This window comes from Anguilla rostrata, chromosome 16 (genome assembly GCF_018555375.3).
Source record: "Anguilla rostrata isolate EN2019 chromosome 16, ASM1855537v3, whole genome shotgun sequence".
NCBI lineage: Eukaryota > Metazoa > Chordata > Actinopteri > Anguilliformes > Anguillidae > Anguilla > Anguilla rostrata.
The window spans coordinates 198,897-226,369 of NC_057948.1; the positions used below are offsets into that span (position 1 = coordinate 198,897).

At 45.8% G+C, this 27,473-nt stretch overlaps 1 protein-coding gene across 3 annotated transcripts; it reads left to right on the forward strand.

Moving 5' to 3' along the window:
- Window positions 1-1,543: 1,543 nt before the first annotated feature.
- On the forward strand, window positions 1,544-27,473 carry LOC135242422 (src substrate protein p85-like). 3 transcript variants are annotated; one of them, XM_064313504.1, is made up of 17 exons: window positions 1,544-1,704; window positions 3,280-3,363; window positions 3,823-3,896; window positions 6,888-7,017; window positions 9,568-9,678; window positions 9,946-10,000; window positions 12,298-12,408; window positions 13,200-13,310; window positions 14,011-14,121; window positions 16,510-16,620; window positions 17,953-18,008; window positions 19,328-19,397; window positions 20,512-20,660; window positions 21,932-22,027; window positions 23,133-23,274; window positions 23,844-23,915; window positions 25,398-27,473. In XM_064313504.1, the coding sequence occupies exons 2-17, from the start codon at window positions 3,280-3,282 to the stop codon at window positions 25,532-25,534; spliced, it is 1,620 nt and encodes a 539-aa protein (XP_064169574.1). In that variant the 5' UTR covers window positions 1,544-1,704; the 3' UTR covers window positions 25,535-27,473. The 3 variants fall into 3 exon arrangements, with proteins under 3 accessions (XP_064169574.1, XP_064169575.1, XP_064169576.1); XM_064313505.1 differs by lacking the exons at window positions 1,544-1,704; window positions 16,510-16,620; XM_064313506.1 differs by lacking the exons at window positions 1,544-1,704; window positions 12,298-12,408.

The following is a 27,473-nucleotide window of genomic DNA, read 5'->3' on the forward strand; positions in this document are numbered from 1 at the left end:
ATTCATAATTATGTTGAGACATCATGCATTTTCTGTTGTGAATTATGCTGATCATGTGTTGGAATGTCCTTTGTTGAGGTTCATTTTAAATGTGTTATTATATTACTTCTGCGGAGCACTACTGGAACGTGACTTACAACAGCGCTGGATTTTCGTATCAGCTGTGGATTTCTGGTTTTCAGCGGCTTCTATAAGATATTCTACCAGACCAATAGGTGTCGCTGATATGGCAAGCCGTTTTAGCTTTAATTCATTTCTAGAGGATATCGCAAATACAATTCTAACTAGTTATAATTCAAGCGTTTTCCTCATTCCAATGGGACCTTTCATTTTTGATATCAAGAATTGAATGTCAACTAGTTAAAATAGGAATTCTTGATATCAAGAATTGTATGTTAACTAGTTAAAATTGGACATTCTAATTAAAACTAGTTAAAATTATATTATTGATATCAAGAATTCCAATTTTAACTAATTAAAATTGAATTAATGATAATTGGCATTTTAACTAGGTCGGATTCCAAATCCCATTGAAATGAATGAGAAAAACGTTCTAAATCTGACTAGTTAAAATAATTTCCGATATCAAGAATTGGAATTTTAAATAGTTCAAATTTAATTTCCGATATCAATAATATCCATTTTAACTAGTTAAAATCGAATTTATGATATCTGATATCAAGAATTTGCATTCTAACTAGTTAGAATGTGAATTTGCGATATCCTCAAGAAATGAATTAAAGCTAAAACGGAGTGTAGCACAGTGGGTAAGGAACTGGACTTGTAACCAAAAGGTTGCAGGTTAGATTCCCGGGTAGGACACTGCCGTTGTACCCTTGAGCAAGATACTTAACCGAAATTGCTTCAGTATATATCCAGCCGTATACATGGATACAATGTAAAATGCTATGTAAAAGTTGTGTAAGTCGCTCTGGATAAGAGCGTCTGCTAAATGCCTGGAATGTAATGTAATGTAAAACGGCTTGCCATAGAACTGTCTATTTGCAACCCGTTACAATTGCACATTTAGAGCTGCCACTCTCCTCTGAGCATTCTTGGCAAACATTTTACGGACCACTGCAAGACTCTGGATCTCCCGTGGTCATCAGAATTTATCATGACTGATTCACCACTTGCCGCCATTTGCGTTTGGCATTTAATGTAGCCTAATAACTTCATTGCATAGAAAAGTCATTAGATTGCATAGAAATACATGCCATCAAATTGGATTATATTTTAACTCATACCCATAACATATTGGCACATGCTAGCAGAAAGAGATATGGATATAGACATAATTTCATCGGTCACATTAATTGCCTTCAGTATTCCATTCACAGGAGTGAAACCAACAAAGAACAGTTAAGGGAACAGTCGCTATAGGTTTATGTTTAACGCTTGATAACAGGCCAAATTGTTAAGGCAATTTTATGATTTTACTCGAAGGATGCTTCGACTGCAATGCGCAGCGTTGCGCTCTACTGACGGGTGGACGGTTCTCCAGCGGGCCACCGTCCGCACTCCTTTCGCTGTCCCAGGTGGTGCTGTTGAGTTTGTAGCAGGAAGTTGGAATGTAGGGAGAGCCGGAAGAGGATCTGTTAGGAGTAAAAACAGCAGTATTTTCTAAGTGCAGAGCTTCTGTCGACGCTATTTTATTGTTATTATTTTTAACTGAACTTCACCGGAACAGAATTTGCAGATAAAGTAAGTGGATTTGATCACTGGCACACATAAGAAACCACGATGGAGTTCGCTTCTCCGTAGAAAATTCCGTTGAACAGGCAGAGAATCCTGGAAGGGAATGAGCGAGAGTGGGGTTGGGATATGGAGCAGGAAATGTGTAGATGAACGTCTTTATTCGTTTCGTGTGTGTGAATTTTTTTATAGCTCTTCTGAATTAGTCTGTCTTTCTGTGAAAGGAGGCCTGATGGCTACAGTTTGTGACCTTTCTCATAATGTTCTGCTGGACGTGTGGTGGGTTGTAGCTAGCAAACTATTGGGAAACCAGCATTCTGTGGCAGGTTAAGCGTTTGGACGATTAAAAAAATGTTCGATGCGATTTTATTAATGCGGTTGTTGCCTTACTTATGATATGGAATCAATACCTGCATGGTCGCCAAATTTCAAATTAGATTTTCATATCTGTGTCTGATTTATCCATCGTTGATGCCCTAGTTATACCACTTTCATAAGAGACATTATTTTTTTATTGAGTGACGTGAAATAGGACCACAAAAGTATTACTAATAGCTACGTTTAAACTATTTCATTGAACTTGATATGAGACTCCATTTTTCATATTGCTTGCTTAGCTGCTATCACTTGCTCGCTTGCTTTTTAAGTGGGCATCAACCCCACAATATTGCTTTTTGTTCTGTCTTGAAGCAGAAGTATTTTGAATCCTATAGCTGAGACAATAGATACTACAAAACTTAAGAACATGTTTATTTTGGATCCGGTGTTACGCTGGTTTAGCTGTAATGGTGTTTCCAAGGTTGTAGCGCACTAATCGGCTTTCTCCGTGGGACAGAAAGTGGAGAGTAGTTGTAACAGGGTGTGGTGTTTGGCAACTATTTGGCGGAAGGTGTTCAAATCCCCTACCACTGACCTTTTGGTAAACAAAACGGCGTTAAGGTACTGTAGAGGGAGCAGTGGACAAAAGTTTCACTTACTCATGGCCACGTAGAAACTATTACAGGCCGGTCATTGGAGACAGATGCTGCTTTTTTGGATCTGGCTGAGTCAGGCCATTCGCCCATGTTTCAGTCGGGAGCCTGCATGTCCGAAGCACCCCTACCTGCTTTTCCGGGGCAGAAAATCATTTTATCTGTGAAAAGGATCAAAGTTAACGGCACTTTTATTACATTCTGTTTTCACGTAGGCCTACTGCTCAGATTTCTACTTTTTAAACATATCCCTGTGCGTAATACTGTTCATACCATAGTTTGGCTATGCAGTATTGCCGATAAATGTTGAGATACTAGTATTATAATTTTACGCAAATTATTGTCTTTGGTAAAAAACAAAAAAAAAAATATAATTATGAACGCATTTTTGGTTATTATAAAGGATATTATTGGTCCCGAATTTGACACATTTTATTGTAGCCATTTATTTATTTATTTATTTACAGAGAAGAATTGTGGACCTATCTAATTGTTTTGTATGTGATACAGTATCCATGCGTACACGGCAAAACAGGACACTTGTGTGTGGTTATTTAAGATGTAGCCGTGTGTATTTCTGAACGAAAGTTCCGTTTTAACACGGGTCCTTCAGATGTGGCGAGCAGCGGCCGGCCAGCCCGTCTCTGTCGACGTTCCCGACGGTGGAGACGACTGGGAGACGGATCCAGACTTTGAGGTAAGAAACAACTTCACACCAAGCCTTAGAAAGAGAAATAACCTCTTTACTAATGCAGGAGGGTTAACTGAAATTATTGATTTTTATAGTACAGTTCATACAAATAAATTCTTCCCAATGTACTTTACATATGCAACATTAACACACTTGAGATAGGGTTCTTTGCTGTCCTAACTGCAGATGTGGTAAGAAGCTATTTCTCTGAGACATGGTGCCTGTGACTTTTGTTTAGATTATATCTCTTTTATGACAATATAAAATATATACCCAATATTGGTTGAATTCACAGCTTGTTGATCAGTGGATGCTGAATGAAAAAGGAGACTATGGTAAGGAGTTGTCACTCAGTGGCCAAAAATGCCTGACAAAAACCGACAGGACCCTCTTGTGATATTGGTGAGAAGGTCTAACGGGCTCCATCTCCTTCCTCTTGAAATATTCTTTTTCCTCTCTCTGCAGAACGATGTAACAGAAAAGGAACAGCGCTGGGGTGCCAAGACTGTGGCGGGTTCTGGACATCAGGAACACATTAAGTGAGTAATCGCTGTAATGCATCAGGAACACATTGAGTGATTAATCACTGTAATGCATCAATAAATCAATCAATCAATTTTTATTTGTATATCTCGCTTTTAAAAAAGGAGCTTTGTCACAAAGCAGCTTTACAGAGAACCGGCCCCCAAAGAGCAAGCCTAGGGCAACAGTGGCATGGAAAAACATTAGGAACACATTGAGTGAGTAATCGCTCAAATGAATCAGGAATGCATTGAGTGAGTAATCACAGTTTTGCCCCCCAGTGTTGCCAGTGCCTGCAGTGCACTTTGTGCGTCCACTTTAATGCCCCATGCTGTAACCCTGCACCCCACAGTACAGCCTGTCTGGGCAGAGTGTCTCCAATCCACACTCCGTGAACTTTCTCTTCTTTGTTTTGTGGTCTGACGTCTTCATTGTCCCAAACAATTGAATGGAATGAGAAACTGATTTATATGCATATCAAAATTCACACTGGGCATTCCATTAACTGTTTATGATTAATTATGGGAGTTAACAGGGTGTGATACGAGGTTCATGAACATATGCTGTAAAAGGCCGGGGTGGTCTAAATGCCCCGCTGTGTCCTCCTCAGGTGCTCTAAATGCCCCGCTGTGTCCTCCTCAGGTGCTCTAAATGCCCCGCTGTGTCCTCCTCAGGCACTCTGAATGCCCCGCTGTGTCCTCCTCAGGCAGTCTAAATGCCCCACTCTGTCCTCCTCAGGCAGTCTAAATTACCCCGCTGTGTCCTCCTCAGCACTCTAAATGCCCCGCTGTGTCCTCCTCAGCCAGTCTAAATGCCGCGCTGTGTCCTCCTCAGGAGCTCTAAATGCCCCGCTGTGTCCTCCTCAGGTGCTCTAAATGCCCCGCTGTGGTCCACTCCTCAGCCAGGGCTCAAATGCCGGTCTCCTAGTGCTCTAAATGCCCCGCTGTGTCCTCCTCAGGCAGTCTAAATGCCTCGCTGTGTCCTCCTCAGGTGCTCTAAATGCCCCGCTGTGCCCTCCTCAGGTGCTCTAAATGCCCTGCTGTGTCCTCCTCAGGCAGTCTAAATGCCTACTGTGCCCTCCTCAGGAGCTCTAAATGTCCCCCTGTGCCCTCCTCAGGTGCTCTAAATGCCCCGCTGTGTCCTCCTCAGGCAGTCTAAATGCGTGCCTCCTCAGTGTCTAATGCCCGGGGCTCTCACCAATGCCCGCTGTGTCCTCCTCAGGCAGTCTAAATGCCCCTGTGTCCTCTCAGTGCTCAAGCCGGCCTCCTCAGGCTCAAATGCCCGCTGTGTCCTCCTCAGGCTCTAAATGCCCGCTGTGCCCTCCTCAGGTGCTCTAAATGCCCCTGCTGTGCCTCCTCAGGAGCTCTAAATGCCCCTGTGTCCTCCTCAGGAGCTCTAAATGCCCCGCTGTGTCCTCCTCAGGTGCTCTAAATGCCCCGCTGTGTCCTCCTCAGGCAGTCTAAATGCCTGCTGTGCCCTCCTCAGGGCTCTAAATGCCCCGCTGTGTCCTCCTCAGGCAGTCTAAATGCCCGTGTGTCCTCCTCAGGAGCTCTAAATGCCCCGCTGTGTCCTCCTCAGGTGCTCTAAATGCCCCGCTTGTCCCTCCTCCCAGAGCTCTAAATGCCCCGCTGTGTCCTCCTCAGGTGCTCTAAATGCCCTGTGTCCTCCTCAGGAGTCTAAATGCCCTGGCCTCCTCAGGGCTCTAAATGCCCTGTGTCCTCCTCGGTGTCTAAGCCCTGTGCCTCTCAGGAGCTCTAAATGCCCCGCTGTGTCCTCCTCAGGCAGTCTAAATGCCTACTGTGCCCTCCTCAGGCCAGGAGCTCTAAATGCCCTGCTGTGCCCTCCTCAGGAGCTCTAAATGCCCCGCTGTGTCCTCCTCAGGCAGTCTAAATGCCCCGCTGTGTCCTCCTCAGGCAGTCTAAATGCCTACTGTGCCCTCCTCAGGTGCTCTAAATGCCCCGCTGTGCCCCTCAGGGCTCTAAATGCCCGCTGTGTCCTCCTCAGGCGTCTAAATGCCCCGCTGTGTCCTCCTCAGGGCGCAGTCTAAATGCCCCGCTGTGCCCTCCTCAGGTGCTCTAAATGCCCCGCTGTGTCCTCCTCAGGCAGTCTAAATGCCTACTGTGCCCTCCTCAGGTGCTCTAAATGCCCCGCTGTGCCCTCCTCAGGTGCTCTAAATGCCCCGCTGTGTCCTCCTCAGGCAGTCTAAATGCCCCGCTGTGTCCTCCTCAGGGCAGGAGCTCTAAATGCCCCGCTGTGTCCTCCTCAGGCAGTCTAAATGCCCCGCTGTGTCCTCCTCAGGCAGTCTAAATGCCTACTGTGCCCTCCTCAGGTGCTCTAAATGCCCCGCTGTGTCCTCCTCAGGGCAGGAGCTCTAAATGCCCCGCTGTGTCCTCCTCAGGCAGTCTAAATGCCCCGCTGTGTCCTCCTCAGGCAGTCTAAATGCCTACTGTGCCCTCCTCAGGAGCTCTAAATGCCCCGCTGTGTCCTCCTCAGGCCAGAAGCTCTAAATGCCCCGCTGTGTCCTCCTCAGGTGCTCTAAATTCCCCGCTGTGTCCTCCTCAGGCCAGGAGCTCTAAATGCCCCGCTGTGTCCTCCTCAGGTGCTCTAAATGCCCCGCTGTGCCCTCCTCAGGTGCTCTAAATGCCCCGCTGTGTCCTCCTCAGGTGCTCTAAATGCCCTGCTGTGTCCTCCTCAGGCAGTCTAAATGCCTACTGTGCCCTCCTCAGGTGCTCTAAATGCCCCGCTGTGTCCTCCTCAGGTGCTCTAAATGCCCTGCTGTGTCCTCCTCAGGCAGTCTAAATGCCTACTGTGCCCTCCTCAGGTGCTCTAAATGCCCCGCTGTGTCCTCCTCAGGCAGTCTAAATGCCCCGCTGTGTCCTCCTCAGGTGCTCTAAATGCCCTGCTGCGTCCTCCTCAGGCACTCTAAATGCCCTGGTTGTCCTACTCAGGCCCAGTGCTGTAAATGCTCTGATGCATGTCTAAAATGAGATTAACATGCTCTTCCTCAGCATCCACACACTGCGTGAGAACGTCTCTACTGAGCACAGCCACCTGAAGCAGCAGGAGCTGGAGACCATGCCCAAGGCCTCCCATGGGTACGGGGGCAAGTTCGGCGTGCAGCAGGACCGTATGGACAAGGTAAGAAAAGGATGAACACTGTTCCAGAGCCTTCCACATATGCAGATGTGGACAAATGATCAATGGTGATTGTGGATGCCTTGTGGCAGTACTGCATGGAGATCATAAGGCAGGGCTATTCAGTTACAAATTCAATTGGGCCAGATTTTAAAACCAGGAAATGTAGGTGTGCCAGACATTTTCAGCAGCCTATTTAAGTGTGTGTGTATGCGAGAGTGTGTGCATGAGTGAGTGTGTGTATGAGAGTGTGTGTGTGTGTGTTAGGGGTGTGCAGAGACCTCATTATCTGTGTCTATCTGTTCAACCAACAAAATTATCTGTATCTGTATTGGATAGAAGACTGGAAGTGGGCGTGGTTTATAAGTCACGTTAAATTGGACAAATGTTGTATTTTTTAACCTAATATTCATTGGCAATGCAATTGTTGTGCCTTCAAAGCATCAAATTGATTGAATATTGGCATATAATTAATTATGAAATATATTTCCACATCCTCATACTGTACTTTTCATCTCTCTCTCTTTTTTTATTTTTTAACTAAACTAAGTTTTATGAGCTGTCTGAACCCCAACACCCCCCCCCCCCTTTAACTGGGGGACATTGAACAATCAGAAACTGGAAAAAATGTTTTATAAACAGAAATATTCAGTTTTTCAGTAAAGATATATAGAAACATATCCTTCAGTTGAAGGGAATAATCTTAAATTCCAATGATGCTGCGTTCGCGCTTCTTGATGTGTTAACGTTACTGCAGTTCTACTTTACAACAGTAATTACTTAACAGTAATAGCCTACATTAACTTTTTCTTGCCTGTTTTTATTTTTTATTTTTTTATTTTTTCCCCTACTGAATTAAGTTTGGATAGACTGCAAACCATCAGATGTCCTCATATTTTCCCTTGGTGGCAACTGTTACCATGAATGGATTTCGTGTTCATTATAGCCAAGACCTATGACTGATACATATATCATGTTACATATTAAACGGATGAATATTGACTGAAATACAAGAAATTTCAATATTTCGACTGGGTTTTTTTTTTTTTGAATGGAGGAAATTGGAGGCTTCATTTTGATGTATAGGTTGCGGGGGTTTGAAAGAAATCCAGCTGCCACACCAGGCTTGTGTCTCGCTAGCTCCTGCACCTCCTCCTCGATGCGAGAGTTTCCCTAAGTGATAACCCGGAACCTGCTATCCCGCTGCCTGCTGTGCGCTGACTCGGTGGGGGCGACTACAGAATATAGCAATCGCTTTTCAATAATGTGTAGTAAATGAGGCGACTAGTTAATGAAATCAAAGTCCTATGTTGCAGACAGAATGGGCATTTTTATCTAGTGGCCATCCACAATGATATGAATCGATGTGAATAAACATAATGGCTGACGCACAGAATTTAATTAGTAAATGTTTTGCAGTGCAGTGGCTCAATGTTTGTTGGTGTGTGTAACTGGTGCCCCCCTCTAACGTTAGATAGGTTAGATAGAGGCTATGAGAACATGACATGGAGCTGACTTTTTCCCCCCCCCCCGAATCCGAATAATAACGAGCAACTTCGGGTAGAAGAAATATCTGTTTCCATCGCATTATTCGTGCTTTCCCGAATATCGTATTCGGATTCGGATACATCCCTAGTGTGTGTGCATGAGAGAGTGTGTGCATGATTGTTTGCATGAGTGTGCATGAGTGTGTGCGAGTTTGCATGAGTGTTTGCACGAGACTTGTGTTTGTGTGTGTGTGTATATGTCTGCATGAGTGTGTGTTTGTGTGTCCATGAGAGTGTGTGTGTGTGCACGAGAGAGCTGGTGTGTATGTGTGTGTATTCATGGGCGCGGCTTTCTGCCTGCCTGTCAGCGCTCCATGGGGGCGGGGCTTTCTGCCAGCCTGTCAGCACTCCACGGGGCGGGCGCTTTTCTTCCTGCACTGTAAGCGTTTCCACGGTTTCGGGCTTTCTCCTGATTCAGCGGCTCCAGGTGGTGCGGAGGTCGTTTGTGCTCAGCGTGCAGGTGGGCGGCTTTGCTGCCTGTCTGCGCTAGACGTGTGTGTGTGTGTGTTGTCTCATGTGTTCGGTCCATGGAGGTGTGTTGTGCCGGCTGTAGGTCACAGGGGCGCGGCTTTCTGCCTGCCTGTCAGCGCTCCATGGGGGCGGGGCTTTCTGCCAGCCTGTCAGCACTCCACGGGGGCGGGGCTTTCTTCCTGCCTGTCAGCGCTCCACGGGGGCGCGGCTTTCTGCCTGCCTGTCAGCGCTCCACGGGGGCGCGGCTTTCTGCCTGCCTGTCAGCGCTCCATGGGGGCGGGGCTTTCTGCCTGCCTGTCAGAGCTCCATGGGGGCGGGGCTTTCTGCCTGGGGAGAACTGTGAATGTGATGAGGCAGCAGCAGCCAAATGAGGCAGAGAAAGAGCTGCAGTCTAATAGTCCAGCCCAGGTCAGCCGTATTAAAGGGTTACTGCACGACTCTGCACTTCTGTGGCAACGACACTGACCTGGGAGACTTTGTACACGTCATTTGCAGACTCTTATTTTTATAAATGTTTTCTCTCCCCCCCTCCCAGTCTGCTGTGGGCCACGAGTACCAGAGCAAACTGTCCAAGCACTGCTCCCAGACGGACACGTCCAAAGGCTTCGGAGGCAAGTTTGGAGTGCAGGCAGACCGTGTGGACCAGGTACAATCTTGCTCGCCTGGATGGGACCTTCACAGAATGTGCACTGAATGTGTTCTTAATGTGTCCACATGTTATTTACATCTGTGCCTGTCAGTCGGCTTTGAATCTGGCCTGGTAAAATGTTAAACCGTAAAAACTACTAGCAGTATTTATACAGCCAGAACCATCTGCACATGGTGTGCAAGTATAGTGGTTTTATACTACAATATTAAATGGATTTTATGCATCTGGTTAGCCAACTGAACTCTCCTTCCTGTTGCCCTGCAGTCTGCGGTTGGATTTGAGTACGCTGGAAAGACGGAGAAACATGCTTCACAGAAAGGTGCTGTACTCTGTTTAGCAGAAAAAAAAGTTAACTTCTAGAACCACTCAGTCTTTTTCTACCATCGGTATTGTACTCTCAACTGAAATGGAGCTGTAGGTTGCATTTAATGCCTTGTCAAATGGTAATGGATCATAAGCGATTCCTGCTCCCTAGTTCACTGTCCTGCTGATTGGCTCATACAGCAGATGCATGCCACGCATTTTTAAAGTTGTTCGGTTACTGCTTTTGTTGTAAATGTTCTTTCCTCAAATGGTAAGCCGCTTGATTTTTTCCCCCTGCTTTTAATTAATTTGAAGGCTTACTGAATAGATGTTTTGAGGATCGCTAAAGCTGGCGGTATACTCAGTAAGAAGAAAGAACTTCAGGATTGAGAACCACCGGCGAACATGTCCACAAACACCGTTGTCGGTATACTCAATGAGAACACTGCACTGTTTAATGTAGGGCTGCCCCCGACCAAAGATTTCCCTGGTCGACTAGTAGTCGTTAGACCATGCCATTAGTTGACTAGTCGTCGCACGTTTATGATATTAATTTAATTATTGAAATATATATTTTTTGGGGCATCAGAAAATGGTTTGAGTTCCAGGGCTGAGAAAGAATGTTATAAGTAACATTGTTAATACTATGCTAAAAATAAATTTTACAAGCGCACGCACAAAAGCGAGCCGCCTGTTAACGACAATGCTAACGGCAAAAGCAGTGATGATTCTGAATGTGTCGGAACAACCAGCAAGGAGACTGAACATTTTGGTAATTTATTTCAACACAGTATAACATCACACAACTTATGAACTTGTAACACCAACACAATAACTTACAAAAACAGCCTTTTGTTAAAAAACTAAATTGAATGAATATTTTCATTTCTTTTTAAAATATAGTACAGCAAACTGAAACACTTGAAAGAGAAATATCAGTGCAAAAATAAACAGACCTACAGAGAAGTAGCCTCAACATGGAATGAAAACTTTCAGTTTTTTCTTAGGTCAGGATGCAAACAAAAATGTAATGTTAACACATTTAACGGCAGCAATGTTGCAGTGTATGATTCGTTCCATGTTTATGGCCCTGACTTTGAAATGGCTATCAAGTCAGATAAATAGAGCACATGGTCGTAGCCCTAACTTCGGCGTCATTTGTGGTATAGACGGCCGTGCAGAAGATGACAGCGTTTTCAATTTGTTCTACTACCACGTTAAGCGCACGCATGCTTTGTATGGCGAATGGACGTCCGCCAGTAAACCGGACTCCAGGGACCGAACTAAAGCTACGAGCCTGAGAGTAAAAAACACCTACCTTGCAAACACATCATGCAGAGTTTGCAAGTCGCCTTCTTGGGGTCCATGCGCGAAATGATTCCACATGTTGGATGATTTCCTGCCCGACATAGTTTAATAACTTTTTAATGACAAGGCGCAGCTCCCGAATGGAGTTTGAGGGTTTAAAATTTATTATTATTATTTTTTTTTACCTGCGACTAACCGACCAATGAAAACTTGGTCGACTAAGACTCTTCTCATCGACTAACGGTTTGGTCGAATATTAGGGGGCAGCCCTAGTTTAATGTCACTCCATGCCGCTGGGGGGCACAGAATAATTACAAGGCAGCTATTAACCGGGGCTGGAATCTCGCCCAGACCTCCGTCTCAGGGCTACGCCATGGATGAGAAGGGCTACGCGAGATCACAACACAAAACAACAATGGCGGTGGTGATAGAGGCACAAATGCGACAGATTCAGAGAGAGGAGTTTAAAGTGGCTTTAGTTTATCTAGGTATGCAAAAGAAGAAAAAAAGGCGAAGGAGATGGTAAGTTCGCCCTCTACCGCAGTACAGTACAGGCAGTGAATGAGCCAGAAAGTTGAAGTCTGCCCGCTGAACTCTCAACCGTGACTTAACCAACCATGTGATATTTGGACCAATAGCTGAGAGGGGGAGGTCGGAGAACAAGAAAGACATTTTCTAAAAGTTCTCCCTGGAGGCTGTCGCGTGTTTTTGTCCTTCAGTTGTTCCCATTGCGTCTTTTTGCTCAAATGGTTCTGCTTCTTACTAAGTAAACCGCCTACTTAATGCACCAGTGTTAAATCTGCAGCTGTTTGAGTGAGTTTGCTGACTGCTCGTATTCTCACCTGCTACACCATCCGTTTTGTGTTCGTGCCTGAATATTATGTTATGGTTAAATGTTCCTTTGCTCCTCCCATGTGATGTGCAGTGCGGACTGCAGATCTACCCATGGGGCTTTGCTGCAGTAGCCATGCTTGCCTGATGTGCTGTCACTCTTTAATCACGTAGACTATGCTACGGGGTTTGGGGGCCGGTACGGGGTGCAAGCAGACCGGGTTGACCAGAGTGCAGTAGGCTTCGATTACCAGGGCAAAACAGAAAAACATGAGTCCCAGAAAGGTTTGTCTGCCCCCTCCACCCCCCCACCCCCCACCCCCCACCCGCCCCTACCCTGCTTCCAACTTTAATTTCAACGCTGATTCTAGCTTTCATAAGTGCTCTTTTGTTTTTATCTGTGTTTGACTATTGCTGCCTGTGCAGTAGCCCTGGCTTCTGTTGGTTAGCCGGTGCCGGATTTTAATGGTGATTTCAACGTTGTGTGGAAATGAGGCTGTCAACGTCAAAGGAGCCTCCAGAATGTCATGGTTATTAGGGCTGTCCATTATCTACTATTTCAGTGTCAAAGCAGAGGCTTTATCTCAGCTGTTTGGCCCAGAAGACTTGCATATCACTTACTGATAATTAGAAATAACTACCATCTTTTATCTTCTTTACTGATTAATTATATCTTTGTAATTACTGTGGATTGTGAAATGCAGCCATCGCTCATTAGTAATATGCCGTAGATCACCTGTGTAACATTGCCTGTTGAGTGTAACATACTGTAGATTACCTGTGTATTGCTGCCTAAGTGCAACATGCTGTAGATTACCTGTGTAGTGTTGCCTGGTGAGTGTAACATAATGTAGATTACCAGTGTAGCATTGCCTGTTAAGTGTAACGTACTGTAGATCACCTGTGTAGCATTGCCTGTTGAGTGTAACATACTGTAGATCACCTGTGTAGCATTGCCTGTTGAGTGTAACATACTGTAGATCACCTGTGTATTGCTGCCTGAGTGTAACGTGCTGTCGATCACCTGTGTAGCATTGCCTGGTGAGTGTAACATGCTTCTGCTGTGGGCTTGTCAGATTATGCCAAAGGCTTTGGGGGAAAGTTCGGTGTGGAAACGGACAAGGTGGACAAGAGCGCGGTGGGCTTTGAGTACCAGGGGAAAACGGAAAAGCATGAGTCTCAGAAAGGTGGGTCACCCTAACCCTTCTGCTCGAAAGCACCCCGTCCGGCTCTCAGCCGTGCTGTCGCTCCATTTGGTGTTTGGGTTACGGCCGTTTGAACATGTAGGGCCATCTGAATATGCATTCAAGTATTGGAGGGTACAGACTGCAATCTGTATCTCTCTGTCCTGCCCGAACAAGTTATGTAGGGGAGGAACCTTTGCTAAACATTCCAAAATATTCCCGGATCACTGAAGATGTTTTAAGACTCCTAGTGGAGCAGTCCATTTTTTTGTACAAGCCTTTATACCGTAAGGTTTCTTTTGGGAATAGCAAAAGCTGACATTGTTAGATTGTATTTAGAACGTTGTTCTTGCATTACCCACGATGCTGTGGAGAAGTTTTCTTTCTGGCTTGGTCACATGATCTTTCTACACTTAAACTCATTGTGTTGTAGTGCCTTATCAGTTAGTCGGTTGCCTCATGACAGTTGCTCACGAAGACGGAAAAGCATGGCTTAATGCTACATTGGCATTTATTCAAATAATAAATAACATGGAAAAGGAAGAAATATGTGCTTTTAGTTAATAAACTTTATCATCTTTTGTTACTGAACATACTGCCTGTGCATTGTATTTGACTGGAATTTCTGTCATAGTAATGTGGTGAAAGGTGTCTTTATGTTAAGACTGTATTCTTACCCAGTGTGTGTTTTTGGGTATTTCAGATTACGTGAAGGGCTTTGGGGGGAAGTTTGGAGTTCAGACTGACCGGCAGGACAAATCAGCCATGGGCTGGGACCACCAGGAGAAACTCCAGCTCCACGAGTCCCAGAAAGGTACCCATTGCTGACGGTCTGTCCAAAACTTCAGGCTCCCAGCAGGGAGGGTGTTTTTAGTGGTTAATCGGCTCTGGGGCCCCTGGTGTTCAGCGCTGTTTGCTCAACATTCTCTCCTGCTGTCAGCTGTCCTAGTACAGATGCCTTCCCATAGCTTATACCTCTGGATGACACTTTCTACGGCCTGGGAAATCATTACTTACTGATTTATTCAGGAAAAATAAAGGAGTAGAATCTTACTGCTCTGAGAGTTACAGGGTCAAACTCTTACTGCTCTGAGAGTTACAGGGTCAGACTCTTACTGCTCTGAGAGCTACAGGGTCAGACTCTTACTGCTCTGAGAGTTACAGGGTCAGACCCTTACTGCTCTGAGAGATGCAGGGTCAGACTCTTACTGCTCTACCTTTGCTTTAATCTACAGTGAGCACCATAATTCATTGGACAGTGACACGTTTTTTGTTATTTTGGTTCTGTACACTAGCACTTTGCGTTTGAAAGGATACAATGACAATGAGGTTGAAGTGCAGACTGTCAGCTTTAATTTGAGGGTATTTACATCCATATCGGATGAACAGTTTAAAAATGACAGCATAGTACATGGTCCCCCCATTTTAAGGTACTACAAGTATTTGTTGAATTGGCTTCACAGATGTGTTTCGTTTGGCAGGTGTATTCATTTGTGTCGTTAGTGAATGCAGAAGAGAGCTGTTGATGTCTAGTCTTGATTCTAGACTTTGCAATTGCCTTTGAAGATTGTTGTTGGGATGTGACAACATGAGGAAGACAGCAGTGTCGGTGCAAATTAAGCTGGCCGTCATAAGGCTCAGAAATGAATCAATCAGAAACATTGCATAAACCCTGGGCATGCCCAAGTCAACAGTTTGGTTCATCATTACAAGAAAAAAAACAACTGGTGAACTCAATTATGTCAAAAGACCCGGTAGACCAAGGAAGACCACTGTAGTGGATGACTGGAGAATACTCTCTATGGTGAAGAAAACCCCCCTGACAACAGCCCAACAGATCAAAAACACTCTCCTGGATGCAGGTGTAGATGTGTCAAAGTCTACCATACATAGAAGACTACACCAGTAGGACAGTAGGACTACAGAGGGTACACTACAAGATGCAAACCACTGATAAGCCTGAAGAACAAAAAGGTGAGATTACAGGTTGCTAAAAAGCACCTAAAAGAGCCTCAAGAGTTCTGGAACAAAGTCTTGTGGACAGATGAGACAAACATTAACATGTACCAGAGTGATGGAAAGAGGAAAGTGTGGTGAAAAAAAGGAAATGCCCGTGATCCAAAGCATACCACCTCATCCGTGAAACATGGTGGAGGGGGTGTTATGGCTTAGACTTGTATGGCTGCCAGTGGAACTGTCTCACTTGTCTTCATCGATGATGTGACTGCAGACAGAATTAGAACAATGAATTCTGAAGTCTACAGAAGTATTTTATCTGCTCAGATAAAACCAAATGCCTCCAAACTCATTGGATGGCACTTCACCATGCAACAAGACAATGACCCGAAACATACTGCTAGAGCAACAAAGGGGTTTTTAACAGCCAAAAAGTGGAAAATCCTTGACTGGACGAGTCAGTCATCACCAGATCTGAATCTAACTGAACATGCATTTTACATGCTGAAGAGGAGACTGAAGGCAAAAAGTCCCCGAAACAAGCAGGAACTGAAGATGGCTGCAGTACAGGCCTGGCAGAGCATCACCAGGGAAGATACCCAGAGTCTGATGATGTCTGTGCGTTTCAGACTTCAAGCAGTCATTGCATGCAAAGGATATGTGACCAAATATTAAAAATAATTACTTTATTCTACATTGTGTTGAACTGTCCAATATTTTTTGATGCCCGAAAATTTCTAAACAGTTCATCCGATATGTATGAAAATACCCTCAAATTAAAGCTGACAGTCTGCACAACCTCATTGTCATTGTATCCTTTCAAATGCAAAGTGCTAGAGTACAGAACCAAAATGACAAAAAATGTGTCACTGTCCAATGAATTATGGTGCTCACTGTATATATTTGTTAAAATTATTTAAAGTGCTTCATTGGCATGACGAAATTTTCATTTATATTGCCAAAGCATTACAAGGAACATATTAAACATCAGATGACAAACAATAATAACAGAATAATGTGATGATGTATAAATGTATACACGTACATACTGTTCTGTAGTCGTGGTTCCTGGTGGAGGTGAGCCTTTGCTTTGTTGGCAGGAAGTTGCTGGTGGAATGGAGAGCTACACAGGAATGCTATTCAATGCTCTCCTCATGCTGTCTGTTTAACCCTGAGTTTGTGTCCTGTTGTCTTTGTTTTTCGACATTCTCCCCCCCCTCCCTGTGTCCCTCATGGACTCTTTCAGATTATAAGCGGGGTTTCGGAGGGAAGTACGGGGTAGAGTTGGAGAAGCAGGACAAATGTGCACTTGGCTTTGAGTACAAGGAGAAACTGGCAAAGCACGAGTCACAACAAGGCACTGTCTCTTCAGCTACAGTCCAGACCTGCTGCTCTCTCCAGCACAGACCAGCAAAGGGCCCGCTCCCCACCATGTCCCTCCAGCACAGACCAGCATAGGGCTCGCTCCTCACCATGTCCCTCCAGCACAGACTAGCTTCCCACCATGTCCCTCCAGCACAGACCAGCTTCCCACCATGTCCCTCCAGCACAGGCCAGCTTCCCACCATGTCCCTCCAGCACAGACCAGCATAGGGCCCGCTCCCCACCATGTCCCTCCAGCACAGACCAGCATAGGGCCCGCTCCCCACCATGTCCCTCCAGCACAGACCGGCTCCCCACCATGTCCCGCCAGCACAGACTAGCTTCCCACCATGTCCCTCCAGCACAGACCGGCTCCCCACCATGTCCCTCCAGCACAGACCGGCTCCCCACCATGTCCCTCCAGCACAGACCGGCTCCCCACCATGTCCCTCCAGCACAGACCGGCTCCCCACCATGTCCCTCCAGCACAGACCGGCTCCCCACCATGTCCCTCCAGCACAGACCGGCTCCCCACCATGTCCCTCCAGCACAGACCGGCTCCCCACTATGTCCCTTCAGCACAGACCGGCTCCCCACCATGTCCCTTCAGCACAGACCGGCTCCCCACCATGTCCCTCCAGCACAGACCGGCTCCCCACCATGTCCCTCCAGCACAGACCGGCTCCCCACCATGTCCCTCCAGCACAGACCAGCATAGGGCCCGCTCCCCTCCATGTCCCTCCAGTTTCGAAATTGGCGTATATTCAAATGCTGAATGTTATATGCCATGCATAGATTTTAAAATGAAATTTTATCCAGTGCTGTGTCTGTGACACCATTGAATTTTGGCATTAGTTCACTCATTTGGTGGAGGAGAGTAGAAATGGGCCAAGCTGTGCTGGGGTGGGCGGCAGATTTGGAATTCTTCCTCTTCTGTGTGTATGTTACTGTCTGTTCTCCTCTCCTGTTTCTCTCGGATCTGTCTTTATGAATGTGATCACGCTCCGCTTGATTTGGGCTCCCATCTGCTCTTGGGCCTCCATGCAGCAGTGTCGCCTGCATGCGTGCGCAGTTGCTGAGCCGCAGCTTACTACCTGTGTGGCTTCTGCTGCAGCGCTTGAGCCAAAATGGTGCCACTAGCCATTCATTAGATTTCAGGAAATGTTCATCTTCAGGTTTCTTTTTTTGGCTCATCTGTCGGCTCATAGAGATTCTGCATGAGTTGCTTCATCTTTCTTAACCTCTCATTTTCAGTGAATGTAGCTGATTTTTATCTTGTAGTCATTATATTTATAGTAATTACTGGTGGACTTTTGTGCTGTTTCAGACTACGCCAAAGGCTTTGGTGGGAAATTTGGCGTCCAGCAGGACCGAATGGACAAGGTATCTTTCAATCTGCATATTTCATTTAGTTCCAGTTGAAAATTCAGTTAAAGCCGCAAGTGGCGTTGGGAGGGGTCCAAGCATTGGCGCTATTGCGCCCCCTATGGAGCGTTTTATAAATGATTTTGTCCTCATGATAATATACCTTCACCGAACATATCTACTGAATATCATATCTACTGAATATCAGATTATAAAAAATATTGATGACTTGCGGCCAATTTTGTGCTAAGAGACCCTGTCGGATTACTTAGTTGCATCGCCATGAATGTGTCCTAGCCGCTTGCTGTAAAGGCCTTTACTTTTGTTTTAACACTTAGATGGCATATCGTAACACTTAGATGGCCCGGCATGTATGTAGAGCTGCAGCGCTTCCATGCCACAACTAAAAAGGGCATCAGACTAGTGTTGTCACGATACCAAAATTTTGACTTTGATACCGATACCAGGTTTAGTATCACGATACTCGATACTGAAACGATACTTGAAACTTAAACGATACTGATTTGATACTCGGTACCTAACGATACTGAAATTACCTTAATAGTTCAGAAACATAATGTCCACAAGGGTTGACCTGATTTTTGAATTCACGGTTTATTAACAACCTGGTTTATTAACAACTTTTAAGTCGAAGCCTGTTCAACATATTAATAAGCATAGGCCTATAGTGTTACAACACTAAACAAAAGAAAAATATATTAAATATATTTCAAAAATTAAACAATTGTAAACTAAATAATCTTTAGTGCTTGGACCCCTAACAAGCCTTTTTTCATACATGCATATGTTGGTGTTATTCATAAACATTAATGTAATGTAAAATTACAGATTTTCCTGGAAGTGGATACATTTATTACAATTCAGTTGACAGGAGAAAATTCAATTTTGTCAAGGAAATACATGAGTTCATATAGTTTTTAGAGACAAAGCACTGTTGGTCCAGCCTATGAGATTCATTCAGTCGTCATATGGAAAACTTCCAACTATAGCCAAGTTTTGGTTAGGGAGTCCATTCCAAAACTGACCATGGTGGCCAGTTAAACATAAATAGAGGTTCTTTAATCCCTTAATGTACTTAACTACTGCAGCTGCTGTCCATACCCTTTTACTTGCAGTCTGACAGATACATTGTATGGGGTGAAACCACATACTATTACATACATTGACTATTGAATGTACTCACTTGGTGAACTATATCAAAACATTACATTTTATATATTTGCTTATATAATTCTTTATTTAAGTCAATATTTTAACATGATCCTTCACTATGTTTTTCCTGTGCATGCTGTCTTATTTTTTTATTTTCTTTTCAGAGTGCTGGCACTTTTGAAGAAGTTGAAAAGCCAACCCCCGCCTATCAAAAAACTAAACCTGTTGAAGCAGGTTAGTTGTACGATAAAATGTTAAAAATGTCCTGACAGTAATGGGATTGTATCCAGTGATCACTTTTCTCCAGGCACAGAATGATTTTCTGTGCTCCAGCAATGACCTTTTATGGTTTGTTGGACTATGTTAGATAAGAACTTTCCATGAAGGAAATGAACAAACTAACACCACAGTTTATATTCCCCTTTCCATAGGCACTGGATTAATGATTAATTGTGGTTAATAATGGTTCGTTTTGACCCTCGTAGTATGCTCCTGGTACATTGAACACAGACAGATTCAATTAATTCTGCACAGTTGAGAATTGCACGTAAAAACATCAATAGATCAACATTTACAGCTAATGAACCCTCCACTGTGGTATTGTGCTGAGACCAGCAGTAAGGGTGAATCATTTTTCAGCAAGACCAGAGAGCAATGGGCGATGGGTAGATGTCAGCCTCAATCTGATCTGCTTATATGGCAGTATGCACTGTGGATCCCCTCTACTGATCTGCCTATGTGGGAGTATGCACTGTGGATCCACTTTACAGCCTTGCCTATGTGGGAGTATGCACTGTAGGTCCGCCCTACTGATCTGCTTATGTGGGAGTATGCGCTGTAGGTCCGCCCTACTGATCTGCTTATGTGGGAGTATGCGCTGTAGGTCCGCCCTACTGATCTGCTTATGTGGGAGTATCCACTGAAAAAGTTGCCTGACACAATTTTCCAACCCTGATGCACTTCAGAAGGTGGAGAGCACAAGTCCCTTGAGGCTGTAAGCAAGTCTGCTCCCTTGACAACACTCTCTCTGGACTCAATTCTAAGATTTGACAGAAGCTGTTCTTTTGAACTTTCAACTGCAATTATTTGCAGAAGAAAACCACTGCAATTGCAGTTATGGGTCATTCTGAGTGTCAGGTGTGTGTGCTGTTGTGGGGTCCACAGTAGTCATTCTGAGTGTCAGGTGTGTGTGCTGTTGTGGGGTCCACAGTAGTCATTCTGAATGTCAGGTGTGTGTGCTGTTGTGGGGTCCACAGTAGTCATTCAGATTGTCAGGTGTGTGTGCTGTTGTGAGGTCCACAGTAGTCATTCAGAGTGTCAGGTGTGTGTGTTGTTGTGGGCTCCACAGTTGGCAGCAGCACGGGGAGCATCAAGGCACGCTTTGAGAACATCGCCAAACAGAAGGAGGAGGAGGACCGCAAGCGGGCGGAGGAGGAGAGGCTGCGCCGCCAGGCCAAGGAGAGGGAGGAGCAGGAGGCGGCCCGCAGGAAGACTGAGGTATGAGAGAGGGAGAGAGAGAGAGGGGGAAGGGGGGGCAGAGAGAGAGAGGGAAGAAGGGAGGGAGGGAGGGGCAGAGAGAAAGAGAGAGGGAGGGGGGAAGGGTTCCCCCCTCACCAGGATCCAGTTCCCCCTGCGCACTCATCCCCTCACCAGGGTCCCGTTCCCCCTGCGCACTCATCCCCTCACCAGGGTCCCGTTCCCCCTGCGCACTCGTCCCCTCACCAGGGTCCTGTTCCCCCTGCGCACTCGTCCCCTCACCAGGATCCCGTTCCCCCTGCGCACTCGTCCCCTCACCAGGGTCCCCGTTGTCCCCCTGCGCACTCGTCCCCTCACCAGGGTCCCTGTTCCCCTGCGCACTGTCCTCACCGGTCCTGTCCCGCGCACTCGTCCCCTCACCAGGGTCCCGTTCCCCTGCGCACTGTCCCCTCACCAGGGTCGTTCCCTCGTTCGTTCCCCTGCGCACTCGTCCCCTCACCAGGGTCCTGTTCCCCCTGCGCTCTCGTCCCTCACAGGGTCCTGTTCCCCTGCGCACTGTCCCCTCACAGGGTCCTAGTTCCCCCTGCGCACTCGTCCCCTCACCAGGGTCCTGTTCCCCCTGCGCACTTGTCCCCTCACCAGGGTCCTGTTCCCCCTGTGCACTCTCCTTCTGTTCCCCCTGTGCACTTGTCCCCTCACTCTATTCCCCCTGTGCTCTCGTCCCCTCACTCTGTTCCCCCTGTGCACTTGTCCCCTCCCAAGAGTCCTGTTCCTCGTGCACTCGTATGTGCGCATGTTATTGCCTGCATCTGTGTGCATGTGTGTGTGCATGTGATTGCTTGTGTGTGTGTGCGTGCATGTACGAGTGCATGCGTGTGTGTGTGCGTGTGATTGCCTGTGCATGTGTGTGCGTGTGCGTGCGATTGCCTGTGTGTGCGTGCGATTGGCTGTGTGTGCGTGTGCGTGCGATTGCCTGTGTGTGCGTGTGCGTGTGATTGCCGGCGCATGTGTGTGCGTGTGCGTGCGATTGCCTGTGTGTGCGTGTGCGTGAGATTGCCTGTGGGTGCCTTTGCGTGCGATTGCCTGTGTGTGCGTGTGCGTGCGTGCGTGCGCGTGCGTGCGCGTGATTGCCTGCGTCTGTGCGTACGTGTGTGCGTGCGTTTGCCTGTGTGTGCGTGTGCGTGCGTTTGCCTGTGTATGTGCGTGCGATTGCCTGTGTGTGCGTGTGCGTGCGTTTGCCTGTGTATGTGCGTGCATATGGGTAAGCATGTTTCTCGGTGTGCTTCTCACAGGAGCAGGCCAAAGCCAGGCCCCCCTCCCCGGACCCCAGCCCTGCACTGGCTGCAGAGTCCCAGCAGCAGGATATGCCCACCAGCCACCAGTATGAGGTGAGCTCCGAACTTCCTGGCAGTATCTCGCAACCCTGCATCTGTACTAAAGAGGCCTGGTCAGTGCACTGGTCTTGAGCCACAGGTCTGACTGAAGCTTTACGTTCCAAGCTGTGTCTCCCAACATTCAGGGTTTCGATCAGGCTCCACCGTAAACAGGCTCCGTCCGTCCAGTCTTTTCCAAAGGGCTGGTTTGGGTGCAGGTTTTTGTTCTAGTCCAGCAGCAAGACCACTGATCTTAGTGCGATTTTGATGAAAGACAGTGATTAATCAGTTAAAAGTTGAATCAGGTGTTTGTGCTGGGATAAATCAAAAACATGCACCCAACCGTAGCGGGTTCATGCAGAACTGCTTGGCGGGTTGATTCTGAGCGGTGCAGCGGGTTGATTCTGAGCGGTGCAGTGGGATGATTCTGAGAGGGGCAGAGGGATAATTCTGAGCGGTGCAGAGGGGTGATTCTGAACGGTGCAGAGGGGTGATTCTGAGTGGGGCAGAGGGGTGATTCTGAGCGGTGCAGCGGGTGATTCTGAGTGGGGCAGAGGGGTGATTCTGAGTGGGGAAGAGGGGTGATTCTGAGCGGTGCAGTGGGGTGATTCTGAACGGGGCAGAGGGGTGATTCTGAACGGTGCAGAGGGGTGATTCTGAACGGGGCAGAGGGGTGATTCTGAGCGGGGCAGAGGGGTGATTCTGAACGGTGCAGAGGGGTGATTCTGAGTGGGGCAGAGGGGTGATTCTGAGTGGGGCAGAGGGGTGATTCTGAGCGTTGCAGTGGGATGATTCTGAATGGGGAAGAGGGGTGATTCTGAACGGGGCAGAGGGGTGATTCTGAACGGGGCAGAGGGGTGATTCTGAACGGGGCAGAGGGGTGATTCTGAACGGGGAAGAGGGGTGATTCTGAACGGGGCAGAGGGGTGATTCTGAGTGGGGCAGAGGGGTGATTCTGAGTGGGGAAGAGGGGTGATTCTGAGCGGTGCAGTGGGATGATTCTGAATGGGGAAGAGGGGTGATTCTGAACGGGGCAGAGGGGTGATTCTGAGCGGTGCAGCGGGTTGATTCTAAACGGGGCAGAGGGTTGATACTGAGCGGTGCATGCTTTTTTTCACAGGACGCTGGCGCCTACGAGACCACGGTAGAGAACGGGTCCCATGCGCACCAGCTGGAGCCCAGCGGCCCTGAGGAGCCGCGGGAGGAGCCGCAGGAGGAGCCGCTCTACCAGGACCCTGATGAGGAGGCCCCCGACCGTGCAGGTGGGGCTGTGGGTGCACTGTTCCCAAGGCAACGCGGTCACCTCACCCGGCATCATGTTGCACGTGGCTGTTGCTGACTTGTCTCGGCTTTGGTCCTGCAGGCTCTGCAGCCTTTTTTCCGTTTTTCTGTATTCATTTTTTTAAATTTGCTTAATTCTGTTTTTAGCTAGATTTACCACGTGCTATTGGTCAACCCCCCTACATTATTTAAAGTTATCTGTTTTTTGTGGGCCGATAAGCTGTTTTCATGATTAGGTTAACTATAGATAGATAAACTATTTTCAGATTGGCTTGTGCATGGGAGTACATCCAGCTATAATTTGACTCGTACAATTTAATTTTAAAATTATTTTTAATGCGTACGCCCCTGTCTTCGTGTGCAAAGATACATCACATAATTTAAATTAAATTAATAAAAATATTTTGCCAGATCTTTTTTTTCCTTTAGCTAGCTATAAACTGCATTAGATATGGTACCTTTTGATGTTAGTGCCCTTTATGGATGTTAGTTTGTGCCTTGAAACTATTTAAACTTTTAAAAAGAATGTTATTAATGTTTTTGTGTCCAGAGGGCCAGGCCTATGCAGAGTATGGGGAAGATTTGGGGGTGACGGCTGTGGCTCTCTATGATTACCAAGCAGGTGAGTTCTGGCCTGTACGCCTACCTCTGTGTGATTTCCCACCCCCTGCCCCCGCTGAAGCTACAGATTCTGCAGTATGAAAATTTCACTTATAATCATCCCCAAAACACTGCAATTACTCTCTTAAGTGCTTTCTGATATAAAAAAAAGGTTTTACACTTAATTAGATTAAATTAGGTAAATAAAGTCTATGCTTTTTGATCCTACATCTGTATTTCAAATAAAGATATATTAAAATAGAACTTCTGCACACAAGAAGGGAAAAAATGAGGGAATGACAGCCATTTTATGTGAAGAAAAGGACTCGTTTGAGGTCTGTAACCTCAAACTGCTGTAAATTAAACCACGGCTGATGTGCAGATATTAATGAATTGGTATTTAGAAATACTTCACCGGCCTCCTGTACACCCAGTTCTTAGATTAACTTAGCATATTCACCCACACTGATAACATCCTAATTGTCAAATATTTTGGTATAATGACTGCAGCTGTGGGTAACAGACCGCTTTAACTTACAACTGTTTTCATATCATGGTCATGGATAAGTTTTCATATCTTAGAACTGGGCCAACACAACTAAAATATTATTTCTACTGTTGGTTGCCTCGTCTTACTCCAGTACTACTGTTAGCCAATAGGCCTTCATTAACCTATCAATGAGAAATAATTAATTGACAAATTATTGATTGATTAGCTGTGTAATAAGCGGGATAATCCGGGACGAGAGGTAGTCAGCTCTCACGTTTTGCGTGGGGGTTCTTCACCCGCGCGGCGGACATTATTTCCCGATACCGGACCACCTCGTTGGGGATTATCCCGCTTATTACACGACTAACTTAAAAGATTACATTTTGTCAGAGGTTCTACAATTTATTTCTACAATCGTGGGGCAACATAGCTCAGGAGGTAAGACCGATTGTCTGGCAGTCGGAGGGTTGCCGGTTCAAACCCCGCCCTGGGCATGTCGAAGTGTCCTTGAGCAAGACACCTAACCCCTAACTGCTCTGGCGAATGAGAGGCATCAATTGTAAAGCGCTTTGGATAAAAGCGCTATATAAATGCAGTCCATTTACCAGTAACAGTAGATACTTGGTGAATGTGCATCAATGCTGTTGAATATATAGCATGGGCGTTAACAAGAAAACATTGCATTGTGAGATTCTTTGTGGGGTTAGGCTTTGAGCAGTGGTAACCAACCCTATTCTTGGACCACCCTGTCACTTTTTATTCCAGACCTAACAAAGCACACCTCATTAAACAGCTAAAGATCTTGTTGAGCTGCTAGTTGGTAGGGTCAGGTGTGCAGGATGAGGTTGCAGGTTCAGTTACCAGCTGGCACACAGCCTGTTATGTAATATCCAGCTCTTCAAATGGATTGTTTGTATAAAAAAATAAAAATAAAACAGTTGTGCATGTATGGGTTAGATGTAATCCAGATGTGCTGTAAAATGCTGATTTATTAAGTTGGCTCATGTGTTCCAGCTGGCGATGACGAGATCTCCTTCGACCCCGACGACATCATTACCAACATAGAGATGATTGACGAGGGTTGGTGGAGGGGCGTGTGCAAAGGGGCCTATGGGCTCTTCCCCGCAAACTATGTAGAGGTCCGGCAGTGAGCTGTTCTGCCCTCGAACCTGCCACCCTGCCTTGCTCACATACACACCCACCCACACACACACATACACACCCATTCACCCACACACGCACCCGCACACATACACACCCAACCACACACATACACATACATACAAACACACACATACACACCCACATACACACCCACCCACCCGCACACACACACACACACACACACACATACACACACATACACATGTGCACACACACATGCACACGTACACACATGCACACATACACATGCACACACGTGCACACACACATGCACACGTACACACATGCACAGTTACATACAAACACACACAAACACGCACACACACACCTACACATGCATACGCGTACAAATACATACACACACATGCACACACTGCACACACACATACACACGCACACACTGCACACACACATACACACGCACACACTTTTATTGATCAAATAAATCCTGAGTAACAACCAAAACTTGCACACCTACAGCTCTCCAGGACCAGGGTTGAAAATCCCTACCTTATACCCCATTCTCGTATTTTCACGCTCACTCTACCTCTCTCTCTCTTACTTTTGCTCTCTCTCTCTGTCGCACTCTTTCTCTCTCTCACACACACACACACACACACACACACACACACTTTGTTCTAGATCTACCATTCTGTAGGTTTTCATTTCAGTCCTAATTTGGTACGTTAGGGTTGGAATGAATCTGTTCCTGTCCTCCAACTCTGCTTCATTTAGAGTGAGACTAATCAGAACACTTGCAGTCTTGATTTGCCTCCTCTTTGAGAAACATAGACAGGAAGTTTCATTATGGGCAACAGATCACCTATGTATTTCCCTTAAATTCTTTTTTTTTTTGTATATGCATATACCTGAAAATAACTTTTCCCACCCCAATGTATTGATCAGGCATTAATACCTTGTTGCTAGTTCTGAGTTTAGGACCAAAGATGAGTGCAGTCTGTTTGGTTTGGTATGGGTACTAGGAGCCCAGGCTTTTGTAGTGTGGAAGAATGCATCACACTGAGCTTTAGAACTGTTGTGCTGCTCGGAGCAGACTGCTGCTTGCTTTCTCACTTGTGTCATGACACCACACAGCATCATGGGATATAATTTACACTTGCAGCTCGCATTCACTCCTGTTCTATCCTCACACACTGGAATGCAAATCGCTGATTGTTGTTTGATGACAGAAAAGTGAAAGGAGAAAATCGACTTGCAGTTAAGATGAGGCATTACATCATGTATTGTGTTACAGACCTGTCAAACATACTTTAGAGGAATTAAATGTAGGTTAGGGGTCTTTTTAATCTATCACAAAGTGTTAAGCAAAAACAGTACAATCTAGCGTCAAATTAAGGGCACTTTACTGCAACATTAACATTTTGAAAAATTTATAAGATTAGGTTACAAATTCAGTGTACATTACAAATAAAAGCAAATTTTTGGTAGCTGAACAGTTTGTGGTAGCTTGACTTGACCCCTTACAACACTGGTTAAGTGAATGTCATCAGAGTGTTTGGTTATGTAAATGAAATATTACACATTTTTATGATTGGGTGTTTGAAAATGTATAATAAGAAGAATAACAAAAGCAATTAAGATGGAGTGTGTATATATGTTTATGGGCATGCCATGCTGATTCTGTTTTATCTTCTGTGTTAAATGATGTGCTAAATTGGGGCCATGTAACTTACCATCAATACAGTTTATCAAAAAGTAAATAAGACGACATTTAAAGCACTGACTGAGATAATTAATATTAAATTGATTATTTTAAGAGGTTTTGGATGAAGACGATCTGTAAAATCTCACCTATGTTGTTCCTCACAGGCTAGTTGTATTGATTTCTCGGTAGAGAACTTTGAGTGTTTAAATAACTGATTGGGGTTTGGGTTTTATAATAAAGTGACCTTTTCAGAAACATTG

What these genes read in the sequence shown, in the direction of transcription:
- LOC135242422 (XM_064313504.1), top strand. Translation starts at nt 3,280, where the DNA reads ATGTGGCGAGCAGCGGCCGGCCAGCCCGTCTCTGTCGACGTTCCCGAC. An exon ending in AGGCAGACCGTGTGGACCAG is followed by an intron (nt 9,679 to 9,945) that starts GTACAATCTTGC and finishes GTTGCCCTGCAG; the next exon opens with TCTGCGGTTGGATTTGAGTA. An exon ending in GGAGGCCCCCGACCGTGCAG is followed by an intron (nt 23,275 to 23,843) that starts GTGGGGCTGTGG and finishes TTTTGTGTCCAG; the next exon opens with AGGGCCAGGCCTATGCAGAG.